We start from the raw sequence: 19046 nt of genomic DNA, 5'->3' as shown, positions 1-19046 counted from the left end.
AAAACTGAGCATTTCCTTCGGAAATATCGCTCATTCCTAAATAGTATTAAGTAAAGCCGAATGATGCAAGGAAGTGGACTTTTTCTGCATCACCAAAAAAAAAATAATAATAAAAAAATAAACAGAATATTCATACTGTTCCCCCATTCCCACAAGGTAATCATCAGATTTTGATTTAAACAGTCATATTCACTACCTCCACCACATTGGGAGGCGATTTATTTCAGTGTTCAGCAACCGGCTGCCTATAGGTGAACTTCATGAAACCCAGTCTTTTGTTATTCCGTAATATTTTCTATTTGTGTCCCTTGATTGATTGCTTATGCAAACGATCTTACCATCCTTGTCCGCGGAAATTCAAGGAAGAATCTGGAAGACACAGCTAACTGCGTCTTACAAGAACTTTCAACTTGGTCTGCAATTCACAAACTGAAAGTTTCAACAACTAATTTTACTTTTAAAAGCATCGCAGATGCTAAACAAAATATTTAGGCATTCAACTTGATGATGTTTTAAGTTTTCTGCCACATGCAAGGTATGTGAAAGAGAAATGTAAGTCTTTCTTATCCAGATTGACACAGGTAACCAGGCAGGAATGGGGCCTGAGAAGTCATTCACTCGGGTTATACTATAATTGTGTTTTTTACCTATCATTGCTTATGCAGCTGGAGCGTAGGGACATAGGGCCAACAAGTCTGCAATTATGAAACAGCTTCTGCAGGCCTAGCGTGCTGCCCTCCTGATGATGTCACGGGCGTGTAGAACCACTTCTACTATAGCTTTGCAGGTGTTACTGGGAAAATTACCTCTACACTATGAAATACAATACAGATATATGATGATTAACCTGAATAAATCAATACCTGTTACTTTGGATGATGTGCAACTTGACCTAGATGCTTCTTTAACATCTGAGAAAAGAAGGCTTCGTTCCATTTACGTAGATAAATAGCAAAGAGACTGGTCAGCTTCGGAACTTGGCTCCGTGACCAGAGAGTTTTTACCATCGGTGAAGGAGTTCAGGAAGAGAGAATCTTTGTGGTCTGCACCTGGCTTTCATGGTACATTTTTACTCACCAGCCAAGTGAGTATTAACAGTAAATTATTCAAATTAGGATTATCTCCTACCCCGCTTTGTCTCGGTGGACAGGAAGAGAGTATTGACCACATTATTTTCGATTTTCAATATTATCAAGACTACAGGCGTGAACTGCAGCTTGTTTCAGATACCTTCCCAATGAGAAATAAACCTGCGCTTATCCGATCTCAAGCAGCATTTATAGCACTGAACACCTTTGCCTCACGTGCTTAAGAAGAGAGGAGCTTAGACATGCTAATTTGGGATAATTTTATCAGGATTTGATGATTGGATACTCATTTTAACCAAATATACCCTGCTGGACATTGAACGTGTTCCTGTATACAGGGTGCAGAGAAACTCTACCGACAAACTTGAACAGGTGATGATGGTACCAAGAGAAACATTTTTTGTCAAGTAAACATAGGTCGTAAATGAGTCGTTATAGCAGCAGAAGCTATTAAAGGATTGTAAAAATCAAAACAACACATCAGTAATTTAATGTCATTTAATGCATATAAATCATTTGCTGTTGCACTTCCTATATCTAAAATAAAGGTAATCCCTGTTGATTTATAAAACAAAATAGAAAAAACAATTAATAAGAAGTGCTCAAACTGGTGATCATGATGTTCAATGCATAACTCACACCGACGCATCATTGGATGTTGTAGGCGTTGGAAGTTCCTAGGATTATCTTGTATCTCTGCGCTTGCTAAGACAATCCGTGGTATACTGGCGTTTCATACACAAGAGTCTTCATGTATCCCCAAAAGAAAAAGTCCAAACAAGTCAGATCAGGCGACCTTGCTGGCCAGGCTACAGATCCACCTTGACAATCCATCTGCCTGGAAAGGTTGTATGTAAGTGTGCGCGTACACGTCTGTGAAAATGTGGTGGTGCGCCATCATGTTGGAACCACATTTGTGCTCGGACAATCAGAGGACCATTCTCCAACAACTCTGGAAGTGTTTGCTCTAGAAAACGCAGAGTCGTCTATCTAAACGTGCAGGCAACATGTATGGTCCAACTAAAACGTTTCCCACATTGCCAGCCCATACATTGACGCTAAACCTGTGTTGGTAGCCATGTTCAACCATTGCATGGGGATTATTCTCTGCCCACACATGACTGTTGCGGCTGCTGAACAGTCCCTCTTGGGTGAAACATGCCTCATCAGTGTAAAGCATATTATTGGCAAAATCAGGCTGCAAGTTGATTTCCTGTAAAAATCAGTGGGAGAACTCGATACGGTGGGCAAAGTCAGCAAGTTCTAGTGCATGTACTTTCTGGCATCGGAAAGGATGCAGTCTGGCTTCGTGCACCACATCCCACACCAAACAAAGCTGCACACCCAATCGGCGTACAACGGCACTTGTGCCGGTAGAAAGAGTATTAGCGAAGATCTGCAAAACCTGTTCCTCAAACTAGGATGTCCTAGCAGTGTGTCGACGTCCAGTATCATGCATATTCATACCGAAAGAGCCACTATCCCGCAATCTTTGGTGTATTGCAGCAAATGTTGTGTGGTGAGGCAACCTAGTAACGGTGCCTAAGAAGCGTTCTTGATAAATCCTGCGAGTCTCTCTTCCGTTTCCATGTGTTTACCCGTACTGAACATAAAATGACATTATGCATTTATGCTATTAGCGGCAGATACGTACCACTTCGAGGACCTCTCATCGCATGCATACATTAATGTTGATGGCAGTCGTACGTTCGAGCACTTTTTTATGGATTGTTTTTTCTATTTTGTGTGCAACAGCAAATGATTTGTATGCATTAAACGATATTAAATTACTGAATGTGTTGTTCAATTTTTACAACCCTTTAATAGCTTCTGCTGCTATAACGACTCATTTACGACCTATGTTTACTTGACAAAAAAAGTTTAATTTGGTACCCTCTATCACCTGTTCAAGTTTGTCAATAGAGTTTCTCTGCAACCTGTATAGTGTAAATTCTTGGTGTTTTTTTAAGACGTGGAACCTGTTTATAGCGTGATTGGGGTAAAAAAAAAATAAATAAATAACTTGTTTCTCCGAAGGTGGAGGAGTTGAGAGTCAGTACTACCTTTACAGCTTTTTCACTGGTCATTTGTGTTTACACAAGAACACAGATAACTTCTCTTAGTTAAAAACACATCCTTGATATATATATATATACCTTAGAGGAAGAAGTGCAGCAGCAAGTCTTTTAATGAAAGAACTTCCTTTTGTTATTTATTTTTGCGCCACAGAAACAAAGGCTATGAGGCATCCATGCATTCATTTGTAAATTGCATGTAAACAGCAAAACAATGGATAGGATATCCTATCCATAATTTTGCTGATGATGATCACACTGTATTTTCCAGTTTTATAAACCGTACCCTTCACGAAGAGCTTCGGCTTCTCGAATATCCGCCACCAATTTCTTTAATTTAAAGGAATTGGTGGTTGATATTACCTGGAGATCGGCATATATACGGATCTCCAAGTAATGCGACAATGGAACAGAGAAAACTTGTTTAAGACCAATCCTTCATGCCTTCTAAAATTCAGCAATGTTTTTATATCTCGCAAAGTTTCTAGATCACATATCTCTTTTGAGTATCACCATTACTTTTAATATTTCTCTGGGCATAAGCACATTTGAGATGTTCTTATGCCATGAGAGCGTCTGCTGTCTGCAATGTCTACTGCTTCCTATACATAAAAAAACAAAACAAAACAAACTGGATTTTCTTTTTCGCAGGTGGTGTTAGTTATCTTCTAAATACTTACTGATTCTGTACGAATCTGAAGTCCGCTCTAACGTGGAATATTGTTCCCGCATCTGGAATTGTGTTTCCAAAACCTCTTCCAAGCTTCTAGACTATTTAGAAGATGGCAGTCAGGATAACCCGCCTCTTACAAAGTCTCTCCACTCTCTGTTTTATAGACGTTCGGCTTCTGCTGCATGCCTTTTCTACAGATACTTCTATGGGCACTGTTTTTCTCAATTGGTATCTGTAATTCCGCAGCTCTCTTCCAAACCAGTTGTAATACGCGCCACAACCAGTCAATATCCATTCATTGTCCAACTCCTTACTCACAGACCTGACTCTTTGACTTCCTCATTTATTATTTTTATTTCTGTTCTCTGCAACAACCTTCCCTCACATATATTTTCTGATAATCGCAGCAGTCTGTAGGCCTAAATTTTGGGTCAGCCATGAAATATACGTTCACCATCCCATGCTTATCTCAACGTTTTAGGTCTAACTTCCTTTACCGTTAAATTCAAAATTCCATTACGACTACCTCCGTATGTAAGCGTATATTTCATGTCAGAAACAGAGGCCCTACTTGCTGTCTTTCCTGTGATTTCGATGGTTTGACCCTTGAAGAAAACGTTGAAACCATGAATTTTTCAGCAATAAGTACTTCCTTTTTATTTTCTCATATTTTCCCATGTTTTCTGTAGTTCCAATCTCCGTTAGTAGTTCATTTTCTGTTCTCATCCTCTCAAATAACATATATCCGTTATGCTCGTTGGATTTCTTCTGCCAAAAAATGTAGTGTTCCTAGTCCACAAACTATATTACGAATTTTTTTAATATACCTCTTCAATTTATATATATGCTATATATATATATATATATATATATATAGGGTGTCTCAAAAATACACGACGTAACTTCAGGAATGAGTACCTCATATGTAGACAATAAAATATTTTATATTAATGTAGTTCCGGTAATGATTGGTTCCTGAGTTATTAATCGGAATGTCTTATCTCCCGCAGGCAATTTCCTTCATCACAAGGTACTGACAGAATCTGGTGGTTTTCCATTCCGACCATGTACTCAAATCAGGAGCAAGCGGATATACACTTTTTTTTTTTTTTTTTTTTTTTGGTAGTTGTTGGCGCATCGGCTTCTGTGGCCATAGTGCACCTCCCAAGGTTTTTGCAGTACTTTGATCCAAGCCCGAGGCGGGATTCGAACCCGTGACCTTTGGGTTGCCAGGCAGGCACTTTACCCACCTGGCTAGCCCGGTCGGCGCGGATATACACTTTATTACGGTGTGGCGGACGGCAATGCTCTGGAGGCTCGTCGTTTGTACCACGAAAGGTTCCCAGAATGAAGATGTCCACACAAGAAAACGTTTGAAGGTATCCAATGCCGCCTTTGTGAACATGGGACCTTTACACTTCGTGCTGCCGACAGAGGACGACCAAGATCTACGACTCCTGAAGTAGAGGAAGAGATTTTGGATGTTGTGCATGCCACTCCTGGAATCAGCATACGCAGAATAGCAATGCAACTGGCTGTTCAACGTTCGACTATTTGGAGAGTGTTGCGAGGACACCAACTGTATCCTTACCATCTGCAACGGGTACAGGCCTTGTCACCAGCAGATTACCCTAGCGAGTAATATTCTGCCAGTGGTTCTTGCAGCAGTGTGGTACAATTCCTCACTTTCTTGCCTTAGTGATCTTCACAGATGAAGCACAGTTCACACCAGACGGAATCCAAAACTTTCACAATCAGCATGTATGGGCTGAGGAAAACACACATGCAATTCTTCCATCACATCACCAACAGCGGTTCAGCCTCAACATCTGGGCGGGTGTTTTTGGTGATAAGTTATTTGGGCCCCATGTATGTCCAAACGGCACGGCAGGCGTACAGAAACTTTCTAGAAAACAACATGTCTGATTTCTTGGACGACACGCCACTGATCATTCGTCAACAAGCACATTTCATGCACGATGGCGCTCCCGCACATTTCAGCCACCTAGCCCGAAATTACCTGAAGCGAAGGTTTCCTGGTAGGTGGATAGGTAGAGGTGGACCAACTGCCTAGCCTCCACGCTTAACTGATTTACACCCAGTAGATTTCTTCTTGTGGAGCCATTTAAAGTCATTGGTGTATTCGACTCCGGTAGCTGATGTGGAAATTCTCCGCAATTGAATTGTGGCAGGTTGTGACACAATACGAAACATGCCAGGAATTTGGCATCGACTTCGCGAGTCCATGAGACGTCGATGTGAGGCCTGTATCTAAGTAGAAGGTGGACATTTTGAACAATTACTATAAGGTGATGTGAACAGTTAAGTGTCATAGACCTTCAAAACTCGGAAACAAAGCATTCTATGTTGATATAAAATATTTTTATTGTCTACATGTGAGGAACTCATTCCTGAGGTTATGCCATGTATTTTTGAGACAGCCTGTATAATTAGAATATACAAATTAAGTCTAAGATTAACTATAGCAACAAAAATAGAAGAAGGAGAAATAAATTAAGAATAAGGGTATTACAGAAAGGATTCGTTCAAATAATTTAGAATACAAGACAAGTTAATTAAAAAACCAACTTGTTTAATTCGAAATGCGGCGATTTCCGCGCCATTCTTTGCCTTTTAGCCTTCCGACCAGATGGGGGTTAATGGTCGGTTTGTTTGTGTTTAAATTAAATATTTCTCAAATTTCCGTTACACTAAATGATCACTATAGATAACTATTTATATAATGTACCGATTTATACTAATAGTGATAGTGGCATGTGATGCAAGAAAGCAAGCGTACGAGCTTATGTAGCAATAGCCAAAAAAAAAAAAAAAAAAAAAATCACACAACCATTCCCTCTAAATGTTTGTCCAGTTCCTCCTTGAATTTATTTAAACTATCAACTTCCACAACGACAGATGGAAGTTTGATCCAGCAATAACACATGCTGCCTAAAGACAAATTTCCTTTCATCTATTCTACAACTGTCTTTCCTCAATTTGAATTTATGCTCCCATAGGTTCGTAATCTGAGCAACTGGAAGAATCCCATCAGATTTCAGCGTGCTCAACCCATTCAAGGCCTTGTACGCCTAAATCAGATCACCTCACAGGTGCCTAGTTTCCAGCCGCTGCAATTTGCAGAACTTAAGGCTCTCTTGGTAAGAGGATCCCTTCATTCCCCTCACCAATCCTGTTGCCCTTCTCCGAACACGCTCAAGCAAATCTACATCCTTCCTAAAATGAGGCCTCCAGACTTGCACACAGTACTCAAGGCGTGGCCTGACCATTGCCTTGTACAAAGGGACAATCACCTCCTTTTTCCTACTAACAAAATTCCTGTATATCATTGACAAAACGCTATAACCCGCTCTTGCAGCCTGTATGCATTTCTCAGAAAACTTCATATCTGACTGCACAATTACTCCTAGGTCTTTTTCATTTTCTGCCACCCTAAGTGTAGTACCACACAGGTGGTACGTTCCTCTGCGGTTACTTCTACCCATGTGCAGTACTTGGCATTTGTCAATATTAAACTTCAGTTGCCACTTCTCAACCCATCTGCCCAAATTTTCTAGATCCTGTTGCAGTAGCACACTGCCACTACTATCATTAACAACGCTGCCAAATTTTGTATCATCTGCAAACTTCGACACTAAACCCGATATACTTTCATCAATATCATTGATAAATATACAAAACAGCAGTGGGACCAACACCGAACTCTGTGGGGCTCTAGTAATAACGTTAGTTCACGAAAAGCAGCGTACATTGATTTCCGCCCTCTGTCTTCCACTCAACCACCATTTTATCCATTGTAGAAACTTACCCTTAATACCATTCTGCTCCATTTTTTTAGAGCAGTCTTCCATGCGCAACAGTGTCAAAAGCTTTCCTGAAATCCAAGTATATGATATCAAAATTAATTTTTGCATCCAGTTCCTTTGTAACTCCATCATAGTATCCAATCAGATTTGTCAGACAAGATTTTCCCTTAACAAACCCATTCTGTGTCTGAATTATTGCTGCAGTCTTGTCTAGATCCTGCAATGCATCTTTAACCAGTGACTCCATTATTTTACCAGGAATAGAAGTTAAACTAACTGGTCTGTAATTACTCGTGTCACTCTTCGATCCCCCTATGTGAATTGGGGATATATTTGCACATCTCTAGTCCGTGGGGGACTTCCCCTGAGTCCAAGATTGCTATCATAATTATGGCTAAGCGTTTGCTTAGTTACTTTGCCGGCTCCTTTAATATAACTGGATAGATCCCATCCACCCCAGGTGCGTGCCTATTTTATGTTTAGCTTCAACAATTTCTCCTCCACTTTGCTCTCAGTTATTACAAAATCATTAAGCACCCTGCTACAATTTGATAACCTTCTGGCATTTTCCTTCCTTAATAACTCCTCATGTGTGAATGTAGATACAAAATACTCATTCAGTTTGTTTGCTATCTGAGCAGGATCATCATTATCACTCGAACCGTCGATATCAAGTGGACTAATCTGATTCATCTCCTTCCCTTTAGAGTTCATATAAGTCAAGAAATCCTTGCTGTTTTTGTTAGCATCCTTTGCCAAAGATTTCTCGTAATCTGCCTTCGCCTGCCTAACCTCCTTTGTGACTTGATTACAGACTAGCTTATATCTTTCATAGGCTTCTGTGTCGCCTGATAATTTATATGTATCCCATGCATTTTTCTTCTCTGCCACGAGTCTCATTAGTTCATTTGACAACCCTTTAGGCCTAAACCTTGAACAATATTTCTTAATAGGTATGAAACGTCTAGTAGCTTCCACGATTAATTCCTTGAATGCTTCCAATTAGAATTTGGTAATATCATCAGTTGGTCCTACTGTACAGAATTTAAAAACTGTCTGAGACCACTGTAATCACCTTTACAGAAGCAAAAACTCTTTCCTTTATCCCTGATGGTAATTATATCTTTAAGTAAATCCCACAAGAGTACACTTTGATCACCGCCACCTAGTGGTTCCTTTATCTGAAAATTCTTAATACACGAATGATCACTGCTGATAGCCAAATCAAGAGTATTATCCTCTCTGGTTGTCCCTCGAACATGCTGCTGTAGAAAACAGTCATCCGATAAATCCACAAAAATCTTGCTAGTGTGCGAGTGACCAACTCACAAGTTCTGCTCAATATCAATATCTTAAGGATGTGTCATTGCAGTAATAGTATACTGTTGAAGAAGGAGACAGCAGTCTCCGAAAGCTTCGGGTTTTATCGCTTTTAATCCAGTTTATTTTGGATAATTTTATTGCTTCGGTATTTTTAACTATATTTTTAATGTTTTTATCGTAGTTTATTTTATCGTAATATTTTAGTCTTGCGATAGTGTTTCCAGTATATTTTATTTTTATAGTAAATTTTTAATTCCTTGGCTGGTGTTTGTCTTTAATTATTGCAGAATATCAGGAAGTTAAAATCCCCATTATGAGACATTCTAGAGATTTACTAGCCCACTCTATTTCTCTGTACAATTGTTCGTTGTACTCATTCGAGTCATTAGGCCTATAACATCCTCTACTCTTATTTTTGCCTTCTCCGTGCTTATGTCACACCAAACTGACTTAACAGTGCACTGTCCATCTATGTCAACTGGATGCATTTCCTTTGATTTTTATGTTTTTCTTAATTAACAGCATAATCCTCCTCCCTTCTTATCCTTTCTGTACACATTGCACTCCCCAGATTCCAATTCTGCGTTCCTAATATCTGTGTGACACCACGTCTCTGATATCTCAACAATATCCGCCTTTGATGTCTTGACCAACAGTTCCAATTCATCAAATTTATTTACTATACTTCTAGCATTGGTATACATGCAAGTATACATGCACCTATTCTTATTCTTAGTTACCCTTACACATTCCATATACTCACCTGTTTCACGATGACCGCTCATCATTCCCTGAAACCCCCAGCAGCACCTCTCGGTCCACGCCGCTGCTTATTCTAATAGAAGTAGTGTAAGAATCACCTTCACCTCTGCCTGCGGCTACTTTTAACCTTTTAGTCTGTGAATCGCCCCCCCCCCCAAGCTAGCAGTTTTCAGACCCACCTAACCTGCCTTGATAGCATCAGCAAATATTCTTGCACCCTTTTTATTTAAATGTATCCTATCGCTGTAGAAGCAGTCTCTCCTGTTATTTGTTATCTTATAAATCATAACCTAATTATAGAAATTCCAAATTATATCTGAACTGGATATTTCTTGTTTGTTCTATTTGATAGTAATAGTAATAGCCATATAGTATAAGGCAGCCATTGGTAACTGTCCAGTAGACCTTTGAATTTATTCAAACTGTAAGCCTCAACTACCCATGAATTCAAACTGTTCCAGCGATCAACGACTCGCTGGCTAAAAGAAAACTTCCTACAATCTAGTAGAAACTTCTTCCCCCGTAATTTGAAGTTTTGCCCACGAGTTCTGGATTCTCAATATCAGCTAAAATTTCGTCTTAATTCATTTTACTAACCCCTCTCACAGCCTTATAAATCTCAATCAGGTCTCCTCTGAGGTGCCTGGTTGCCAAGCTTAGGCCACATATTCGGAGTCTTTACTATTTGTCGATCTCACAATGCGCGTTGCTCGTCTTTTGACCCTTTCAAGAAGTCTTTATTCAGATGAGGTCTCCATACTTGAACACAGTATTCCAAATGTGGTCTTACAGTTGCTTTATACAGTGGGACTGACTTCGATATCTCTACAGGATAATGTTCGATAAATCATCGATAGAACACCATGGGCTTTCCTGGCTGCCTGTTTACACTGTTCAGAAAACTTCATATCTGGCCGTATTATAACTTCCACCTAATGTGTAATTTATTTTGGGGTTGCTATTCCCCAAATGTAAGACCTTGCAATTTGCTGCATTAAAACATAGCTGCCACTTTTCTTACCATTTTAGTATTCCTGAAGGAGCGCTGCTTGGTACTGATCAATAACTACTCTACCAATCTTTACGCCATCTGCAAATTTTGACATAAAACCTTCTACCCCATCATCAATGTCATTTATGAAAATAAGAAACAGTAGTGGTCCAAGATAGTTGTATTTAAGCCTGATAGACGATTGTAGCATAACTCAGTAAAATAACAGCTCGGTGATTGTATATTTTGTATTAGGCTAATTAATATCTGTGTTATTCACTTGGAAAGACAAAAATAAATTTATACAAAAATTTAAAACTGATTTTTAGTGTTCGCGTATTAAGCTCATGTTCAATTTACATACTAAGTTATTGTATTGAGTATTATTGTACTTTTTTGTTTGTATTGTTAAACACTAATTGGATATGCCTGTTATTTACCATACCTTACAAATAAATATTAGCTTTGGCGAGAGTAAAAATGCCTTTCTAGAATCCGATAGTTTGAGTTCTAAGAATTGATAAGAACTTATTTTATGACTTATCAATAGTAAGTAGCTAGATACTACGAGAAAACTGCAGAAGTTAACAGAATAAGGTCGAATTGGCAGGCTGCTCAGACACAAACTGCATTCTTTAATGGAAAATGATCTTCAGAGAATTTATTTTGTAATATAGTTTTTTTCGAAGAAGGGAGGAAATATATTTATGCTGACATAACTTGCAGAGTAATTTTCCTCTGGCACAAATCTCAGTGGCAGTATAAACAACAGTATCACTTAGCACGAAAATAAACTGCTTAAAATTTTATTATGATTGTTTTAACTATTAATTACAGATATTAAATATTAACGTTCAGTTTTCAAGAAAGCTAGTGTACTTTATTTCCAGACCATGATTTCTTTTTCGTCTAAAAACAGCTTTAATCTTACTTTAGTGAGAATTAAAAAACTCTTATAGGTTTTTATACGCTTAAAGTTTTAGGGTTATAGAATTCATCACTTTTTATAATTTGTAAATATATTTTTTTCCCTTTTCATCCTTGTCGCTGTGCGTTCTCATTAGGAGCAAAGCACGGATAGGCTTAATGATAGTCGTACTTGCTTTGTTACAATGAAAGTTTAAGGAAGAAAATGAAATTGGAGAATACACGATTGAGAGTTAAGATTATGACCAGTTTATACATTGTGTTAATTTCTGTTTTCCAAAGAGAAATTTTATAACACTACAGGTACAAATTCTTTGTACTTGTAGTGTTATAAAATTGTAATATGCTCATCTTGTATGCTAAGTCCATATTCATATTGATGTTTAAGAATTGCTGTAGATGGATGTCTACATATAGAACCTATATATTTTTAAGACGAATTAATCTAGCTCAGCAGTTAGTTCTCTCACGGATAGCCAACCTATTTCAGCAATTGTCAGTTTACATCATTTGTTCTCATATGGGCCGTACGAACGTGCTAGACAAAACACAAGATCTCAAAAGACAAGTAAACACGGGTAACCATTGATTTAAATTATCCGGATATGACAGTATACTTACTGTCGTACATAAAATGAATACATTTTTAAATATTTAATACAGCATATTTTAGAAATTTTTCATCTGGATGTGTTATGTGGACATATTACTACATTTCTTATTTTATTAGGTCAACTATCAATAGTTTTTATGACACTGGAATTCTGTGCGATATATTATGGCGATAAATAAACAGATGTTTATTTATCGCCATAATTTTATACTTTGCTGTAACGAATCCAAATAAATTGTATTATTAAAGTCGTGAAGGTCATTAGCCTTACCGGCTAAATTTATGGGGTCACTTTCACTTTGGAAACTGCCTGTAAGTTGTGACGTCACAGTTAAAGTAAGATATTAACAATCAACTTACATTTTATGCTGATTCCATGTGGAACAATTAATAACAACAGGAACAGCAACCTGCGAAAACCCAGAGAGCTCATGCCTATGACAGCCATCTTGAACCATCAACGATGGGTAAAGAAAGCACTTGGAACCACCCCACCACCGACACCGTGGCACTCTCCAAAATACACGTGAGACTCACTAATGTCTATATAGGGAAGGAATCAACTACTCCATCGAAGTTCGTGCCTCGCTTACCCTCCCCTTCTGCTTCGTCGTTTCCCCTGATGACGGTGAGGAGCAAGTGCAGAAGGATCTACCACCTCCCGCATCCTTAGCCAACTCTCCGTACATTGTTATCGTCATGCAGTTATTTATTCTTGGGCTTGTGCTTATGCGCTTCCCTATTGTACGTTATTCTCGACTTTCCTCAGGGGTGAAACACTAATTATTCTCTTACAAATTTATCCGGCCATCCTCCCTCATAGAGTACACATGGATTCATCCTAGACGTCACAAGTGCACGCGGAAGCCGAAGCACGAAAATGACTGCCAGAAATAACACGACAGTCCCATATGATACCCAACCATATAAGGCACCTTGAGAAAATGGTCCGGTCCATAGAATAGCTATACGTTCCTGCGCGAGCTGTGAGGGTTTGTCACGGGCGCTGTCACCTTGGCAGAGGTCCCGCTGTGCCAGTTGGCCGATGCTCACGGAAATGTTCGTTCTTGAACAGAGAGCGAAACCATGTCTACATCGTTACTGTTATCAGAAATGTTTTTTAACCTCAAGTTCACTAGTCTTTTCAAGAAATAAAAAAAAGGCATACTCTTATGGTTTTAAGGATGTAAGTTTGGTATTCAATTAGTTAAAGGCTGTCTGATTGTGTGGCTTAACTATCTGGTTGATTACAGAAAAAAAAGGACAACACGTGCTGTCCGTTTTTCTCTCCATTGCATGGCTGGACGTGAATTTATTCAACTTTCCGTGGATGTATATGCAATAATTTATAAAGCATATAAAGTTTATATATTTGAATACTTCTGTGGATCTTTAAAACAGTGAAAATATCTGTGTACAGTAATATACGTTACACAAGCATATACGGATGGTTATGTTGATTAAGCAAAACAACAAATTCTCATTTTGACCACAGCAAATATCAAAAGATGATATGTTTAGAAAGAAGCGAAATTAGTTGTAAAGATATCTAAACCCCCTACCCTATGAGTAGTGATTCCGAATTGGTGTACGCATACCTGAGAGAGTACGCGGCAGTATTTACGGTTACTTGGTACAAAGAGTTGAAAAATCCTGTAAACAGAACATATCTGAACGCTCTTATTGATTGAAAGAGGGATTTTGAATCTGGCAAGTGACATTCTGAACTGTTTCCCTCTCATGTTATCATTTCTTTTGTGTCTGTCTGCACAGAGTTGATATGAAATAGGCAAAAGTAAGCTTTATTTCATTAGAACAGTTCTTCAAGCTGTATGATTTCTGCCAGTTCATCTTTTTACTGTATCGAATTAGAATCCATTGACTCCCAGCAGTCTGAAAAGTTTACTCCCTATGGTATTTATATTAAAAAAATAAATTAAATACAGTATAATAAATATTCTTCCCACTTAATTGGCACTCCATAGTTAAGTCACTGAGTCTTCAGAAGTTGGTCAGCTCGTTGATGAAACTTGAGGGATTTAAGGAATTAAATAAAACAAATTTATCTTCCTGTTACTCGTGTCTCGCAGTGTATATTCAATTGTTGACAAATGTGCTTCCGTTACGTCCACTGATCTCGGGAATTTGATGGCAAGCCAGGATTTTTTTTTTTCATCCTAACGATTCCCTATTTAACCCGTGAAAGAGCCGTTGATGTAACACGTCGACTTTATAAAGACATGCCTTTTACGTCATTTCTCTAAAATCCTTCAGGATGATCAGTGCGGCTCTAAGAAATAGGGCCCATGTTCCGTACGACTTCCGATATCACTGATAAAATAAAAGTAAAAAATTAAACATAAAAGAATTACCGAATTAGGAAGGATCGTATCTGCGTTTAATGACCTGGAATATTCAAATTGTACTTGCTTTTATTTCAATAAATTCTGCATTGTAACTCCTAACTCGGGAGGGTCCGTGTCTTAAAGGGCCCAGTCGACATTTGCTGACTACGCTGTTAGATCCGCCCTTCCTGGGCTCGTATGTGGGAATTACTTAGAGATGTAACTACCATCAAGGCTAAAGGGAAGGGCTTTTGCTTTCGTAAAGGTGACTACAGGGGTCTCAGACAGTTTTTAAATTCTGTACAGTGAGATCAACTGATGATGTTACCAACGTTGAATTCTAAATGGGAAGCCTTCAGGGACTTAATTTTGGAGGCTACGAGGCTTTTCATTCCAACTAAGAAATACTGTTCAAGGTTTAGGCCTAAATGGATGTCAGATGAATTAATGAGCCTCGTGGCACAGAAGAAAAATGTATCAGATGCATAAAAAGTATCAGGTGACACAGAAGCCTATGGCAGATATAAGCTAGTCTGTAATCAAGTCACAAAGGAGGTTAGGCAGGCGAAGGCAGATCACTAGAAATCTTTGGCAAAGGATGCAAAGAAAAACAGCAAAGAGTTCTTTACTTATGTAAACGCTAGAAGGAAAGGGATGAATCAGATTGGTCCATTTAACATAGATGGGTTGACTATTGATGATCATGTTCAGGTAGCTGATAAAACTCAATGAGTATTTTGCATCTACATTCACGCATGAGGAGTTATTGAATGAGGGGAATACCAGAAGCTAATCAAACTCTAACAGGGAGCTAAGTAATTTTGTAATAACTGGGAGCAAAGTAGAAAAGAAATTCTTAAAGTTAAACATAAGCAAGGCACCTGGGGTGGATGTGAGCTATCCAGTTATATTAAATAAGGCAGCAAAGGAAGTAAGCAAACATTTAGCCATAATTATGAGAGCTTCCTTAGACTCAGGGGTGGTTCCCATGGACTGGAGGTGTGCAATTGTATCCAATTTACAAAGGGGGTTCAAAAGGTGACAGTAACTATAGATCTGTTAGTTTAAATTGTGTTGCGGGGAAAATAATGGAGTCACTGGTTAAAGAAGTATTGCAGGATCATCTAGACAAGACTGCAGTAATAGTTAAGGCACAGCATGGATTTGTTAAAGGGAGGTCTTGTCTGACCACTTTGGTTGGATACTATGATGTGGTCACAAAGTAACTGAATGCCAAAAATAATTTTGATATCATATACTTGGATTTCAGGAAATCTTTTGATACTGTTGCACATGGAAGACTGCTGTACAAATTGGAGAGATATAGCATTAAGGGTAGGTTGCTACAATGGATAAAGGGATGGTTGAGTGGGAGACGACAGAGAGTGGTAATCAATGGACACTGCTCTTCGTGGACAAATGTTATTAGTGGAGTTCCCCAGGGTTCGGTGTTGGGCCCATTGTTGTTTTGTATCGTTATCAATGATATTTATGAGGTATATCAGGTTTAATGTCCAAGTTTGCAGATGATACAAAGGTTGGCAGGTTTGTTAACGACAGTAAAGACAGTATGCTACTCCAACAGGATCTAGGTAAGTTGGGTAAATGAGCTGATAAGTGGAAACTGAAGTTTAACATTGACAAATGCAAAGTACTGCATATGGGTAGCAGTAATCCAAGAGAAATGTACCAACTGTGTGGTACTACTCTCAAAGAAGTGGAAAGCGAAAAATACCTGGGGGTAATTGTGCAGTCAAATATGAAGTTCGCTGAGCAGTGCAGACGGGCTGCCAGGGCAGGTCATGGAGTCTTGTCAATATATAGGAATTTTGTCAATATATAGGATATATAGGAATTTTTCTAGCAGGGACAGGGAGGTGATCATCCCGTTATACAAGGCAATGGTCAGGCCATACCTAGAGTACTGTGTACAGATCAGGAGGCCTCATTTTAGGAAGGATGTAGAGCTGCTGGAACGAGTACAAAGAAGGGCAACAAAATTAGTGAATGGAACAAAGGGTTGCTCTTACGAAGAAAGGCTTAAATTCTGCAAATTGCAGCGCCTGGAGACTAGGCACCTGCGAGGTGATGTGATTGAGATGTATAAGGCCTTGAATGGGTTGAGTAAGCTGAATGCTGATGGGATTAAGAACCTGAGGCTTGCTCAGATTAAGAACCTGAGGTGGCATAAATTCAAATTGTGGAAAGACAGTAGTAGAATAGATGTGCGGAAATTTACCTTTAGCCAGCGGGTAGTTGATTGGTGGAACAGACTTTTTTGTTGTGGAAGTTGATAGCCTAAATAAATTCAAGGCTGAACTGGACAGGTATTTGGAACGAACGGAGGGGTGAAATGGAAGCGTTTTTTTATTTTATTTTTTTTTATTTTGGCTGATGCTGCATAAGCTTTCTTTCTTGCATTGTATGCCTGTCCTGTGCTAATGCTATGTATCTTAGATCTAATTTGATTTATCGTATTTAATTAATTGGCATCCTCATCCTTTGTAACATCTCAGTATCTCTACCAGTTTGCCAGTGTATCTGTTTTTTACGGTGGTGTGGTTTTCACCTGGTCAGTTATATCGCCTTTCACCCCTGCCCGTAAACTGAGATAAAATACGTGCAGTTACAATAGGTCTTGGAAGGCAACAGGAACCTTCCCCCCCCCCAGTCTGTATCTGTGATTCTCAACTTTCGTTCTTTGTGAACCTTTGTATTAATAATAGTTTTTTCAGCAATCCTTTTTATTTTTAATATATTTAAAAATAGAAATTTCTTATTTCCGTCAGTTAGGTTCATATTTGTATTCAAATATAATTCTTATATCATAAAAAAATTAAAACGAAACCATTAAATTAAAGTTAGTGAAACTTCTCGGTTCGTTTTGAAGAACATGGTATTTGAAATTTTGGCTCAACAGAAGAAAGATACAAATTTAAATCTGACTCTGTATCGAGCCTTCCCTGCGAATTATTTCGGATTTTTCAGCCCTCACAATATGCAGATCAGCTCATGAACACACGCGAACACTGGTACAGACATAATACTTTATAAACTTATGGAATATGAACTAGAGTTCAACGAGAACTGGCGTACTGTAGCCTGAATAGCCGCTGCGCCAAAAATTCCCAATTACAAGGCCATCAGGTTTGTTGTGAATTATTTTGATTGGCGAGATGCAAGATGTTTTCTCACTAGTTGAAATGTAGATAAAAAATTTAATTGTTTCTTCAGAGGAATAGAGATTCTTTCTTCAGTTTCCAAAATAAAAAAAGAGAAAAAAATAGAGGGAGAGAGAGAGAGAGAGAGAGAGAGAGAGATGTATATAAGGCCCTGAAGGAATTCAGCAAATTGAAACAGGGAAGTATAATTTACTGGCAAAAGAGAAAACAACCAGTGGGGAAAAGTACAAAATTGTGGGTTAGTTAAAAAAAAAAAAAAAAAGCCTGAATCTCGCTTACTTTCGGCGAGAGTATTTTAGATCACTGGAATAAATTGCATGTAATAGTGTGGTCAAGGTTGATCTTGCCTAAGTTCAAAGCGGAATTGGATAGGTATTTTTTGGCAACGTGGAAAGTTTGTATAACAATTTTTTTTTTTTTTTGGCAGATGAATAAAAAGCTCGATTTCTTGCAACTTTTAACCATTATAATACTACAAGTAAATTCATTTGATACGTAGTCTTGAATAAACTTTAATAACCAAAAATATGATGAAAAATATATCAGTTTTCTTTTTACCCACAGGCCAGCTGTTCAGCTGTAGAAATACTTTTTCTCTCTTCCTAAAAGACAAGAAAACATGGCTTTGCTAACACAACACTTGATTTAGCTTGAAGGCGGTACGAGAAATTGCGCACAACCAGTGGAGCACCGGTGTTAGAAGTTTCATTTGTGAAGTACTAGAAATACTAGAAAGATGGAGGATTGGGTGTTCCATCCTTTCGGTGGAGCATCCCGACCCTCAAGTTAAAACGCATGAATAATTTGCTGACTTCTAATTTTGCACTTGTGAGGAAGTTGGCGAATAGTAGCTCTTTTCCGGGGTGAGAATGGCAGTGCCAAGAAACTTCAAAGAAATGGCATAACAATAGTTAATTCTAAGAAAAAGAGTGAAGATAAATGAGAAAACCTGTTGCACAACTCTGTCGTTGGACGGGCACTGCTGGAGTCTTCCTTCGTCTCTGCCCAGCATCAGTGGGTTGGAGATGGGACCCGGTTCCTGACTGGTCATGATTACATTAAGCTGGTCAGGACCCGTATAAATGCTCTTCCTACCCTCTCCAAAACATCAAGAGGGCGGTCGAGAGATCGTAAATGTAGGGGAGGCTGCGATGCAGTTGAATCTCTTGCCCATATTGCTCTGCGGTGTCATAGGTCCCACGACACTAGGATAAAAAGGCATGACGCTATGGTCGCCTTA

At 38.7% G+C, this 19046-nt stretch overlaps 1 protein-coding gene across 1 annotated transcript in view; it reads right to left on the bottom strand.

The window, feature by feature from the left end:
* LOC150079678 (uncharacterized) overlaps positions 1-12980 on the bottom strand; it is a 95286-nt gene extending 82306 nt beyond the window's left edge. Inside the window, exon 1 of the mRNA XM_090382758.1 lies at positions 12640-12980. Coding sequence (XP_090238884.1) covers positions 12640-12727 — 88 coding nt within the window. The 5' untranslated portion in view covers positions 12728-12980. The remainder of the gene's footprint in view (positions 1-12639) is intronic.
* Between the last annotated feature and the right edge of the window lie 6066 nt (positions 12981-19046).

Source organism: Mastigoproctus giganteus, chromosome 10 (genome assembly GCF_048544385.1).
Source record: "Mastigoproctus giganteus isolate SK-2022 chromosome 10, ASM4854438v1, whole genome shotgun sequence".
Taxonomy (NCBI): Eukaryota; Metazoa; Arthropoda; class Arachnida; order Uropygi; family Thelyphonidae; genus Mastigoproctus; species Mastigoproctus giganteus.
This window is presented reverse-complemented; position numbering and strand designations above follow the sequence as displayed.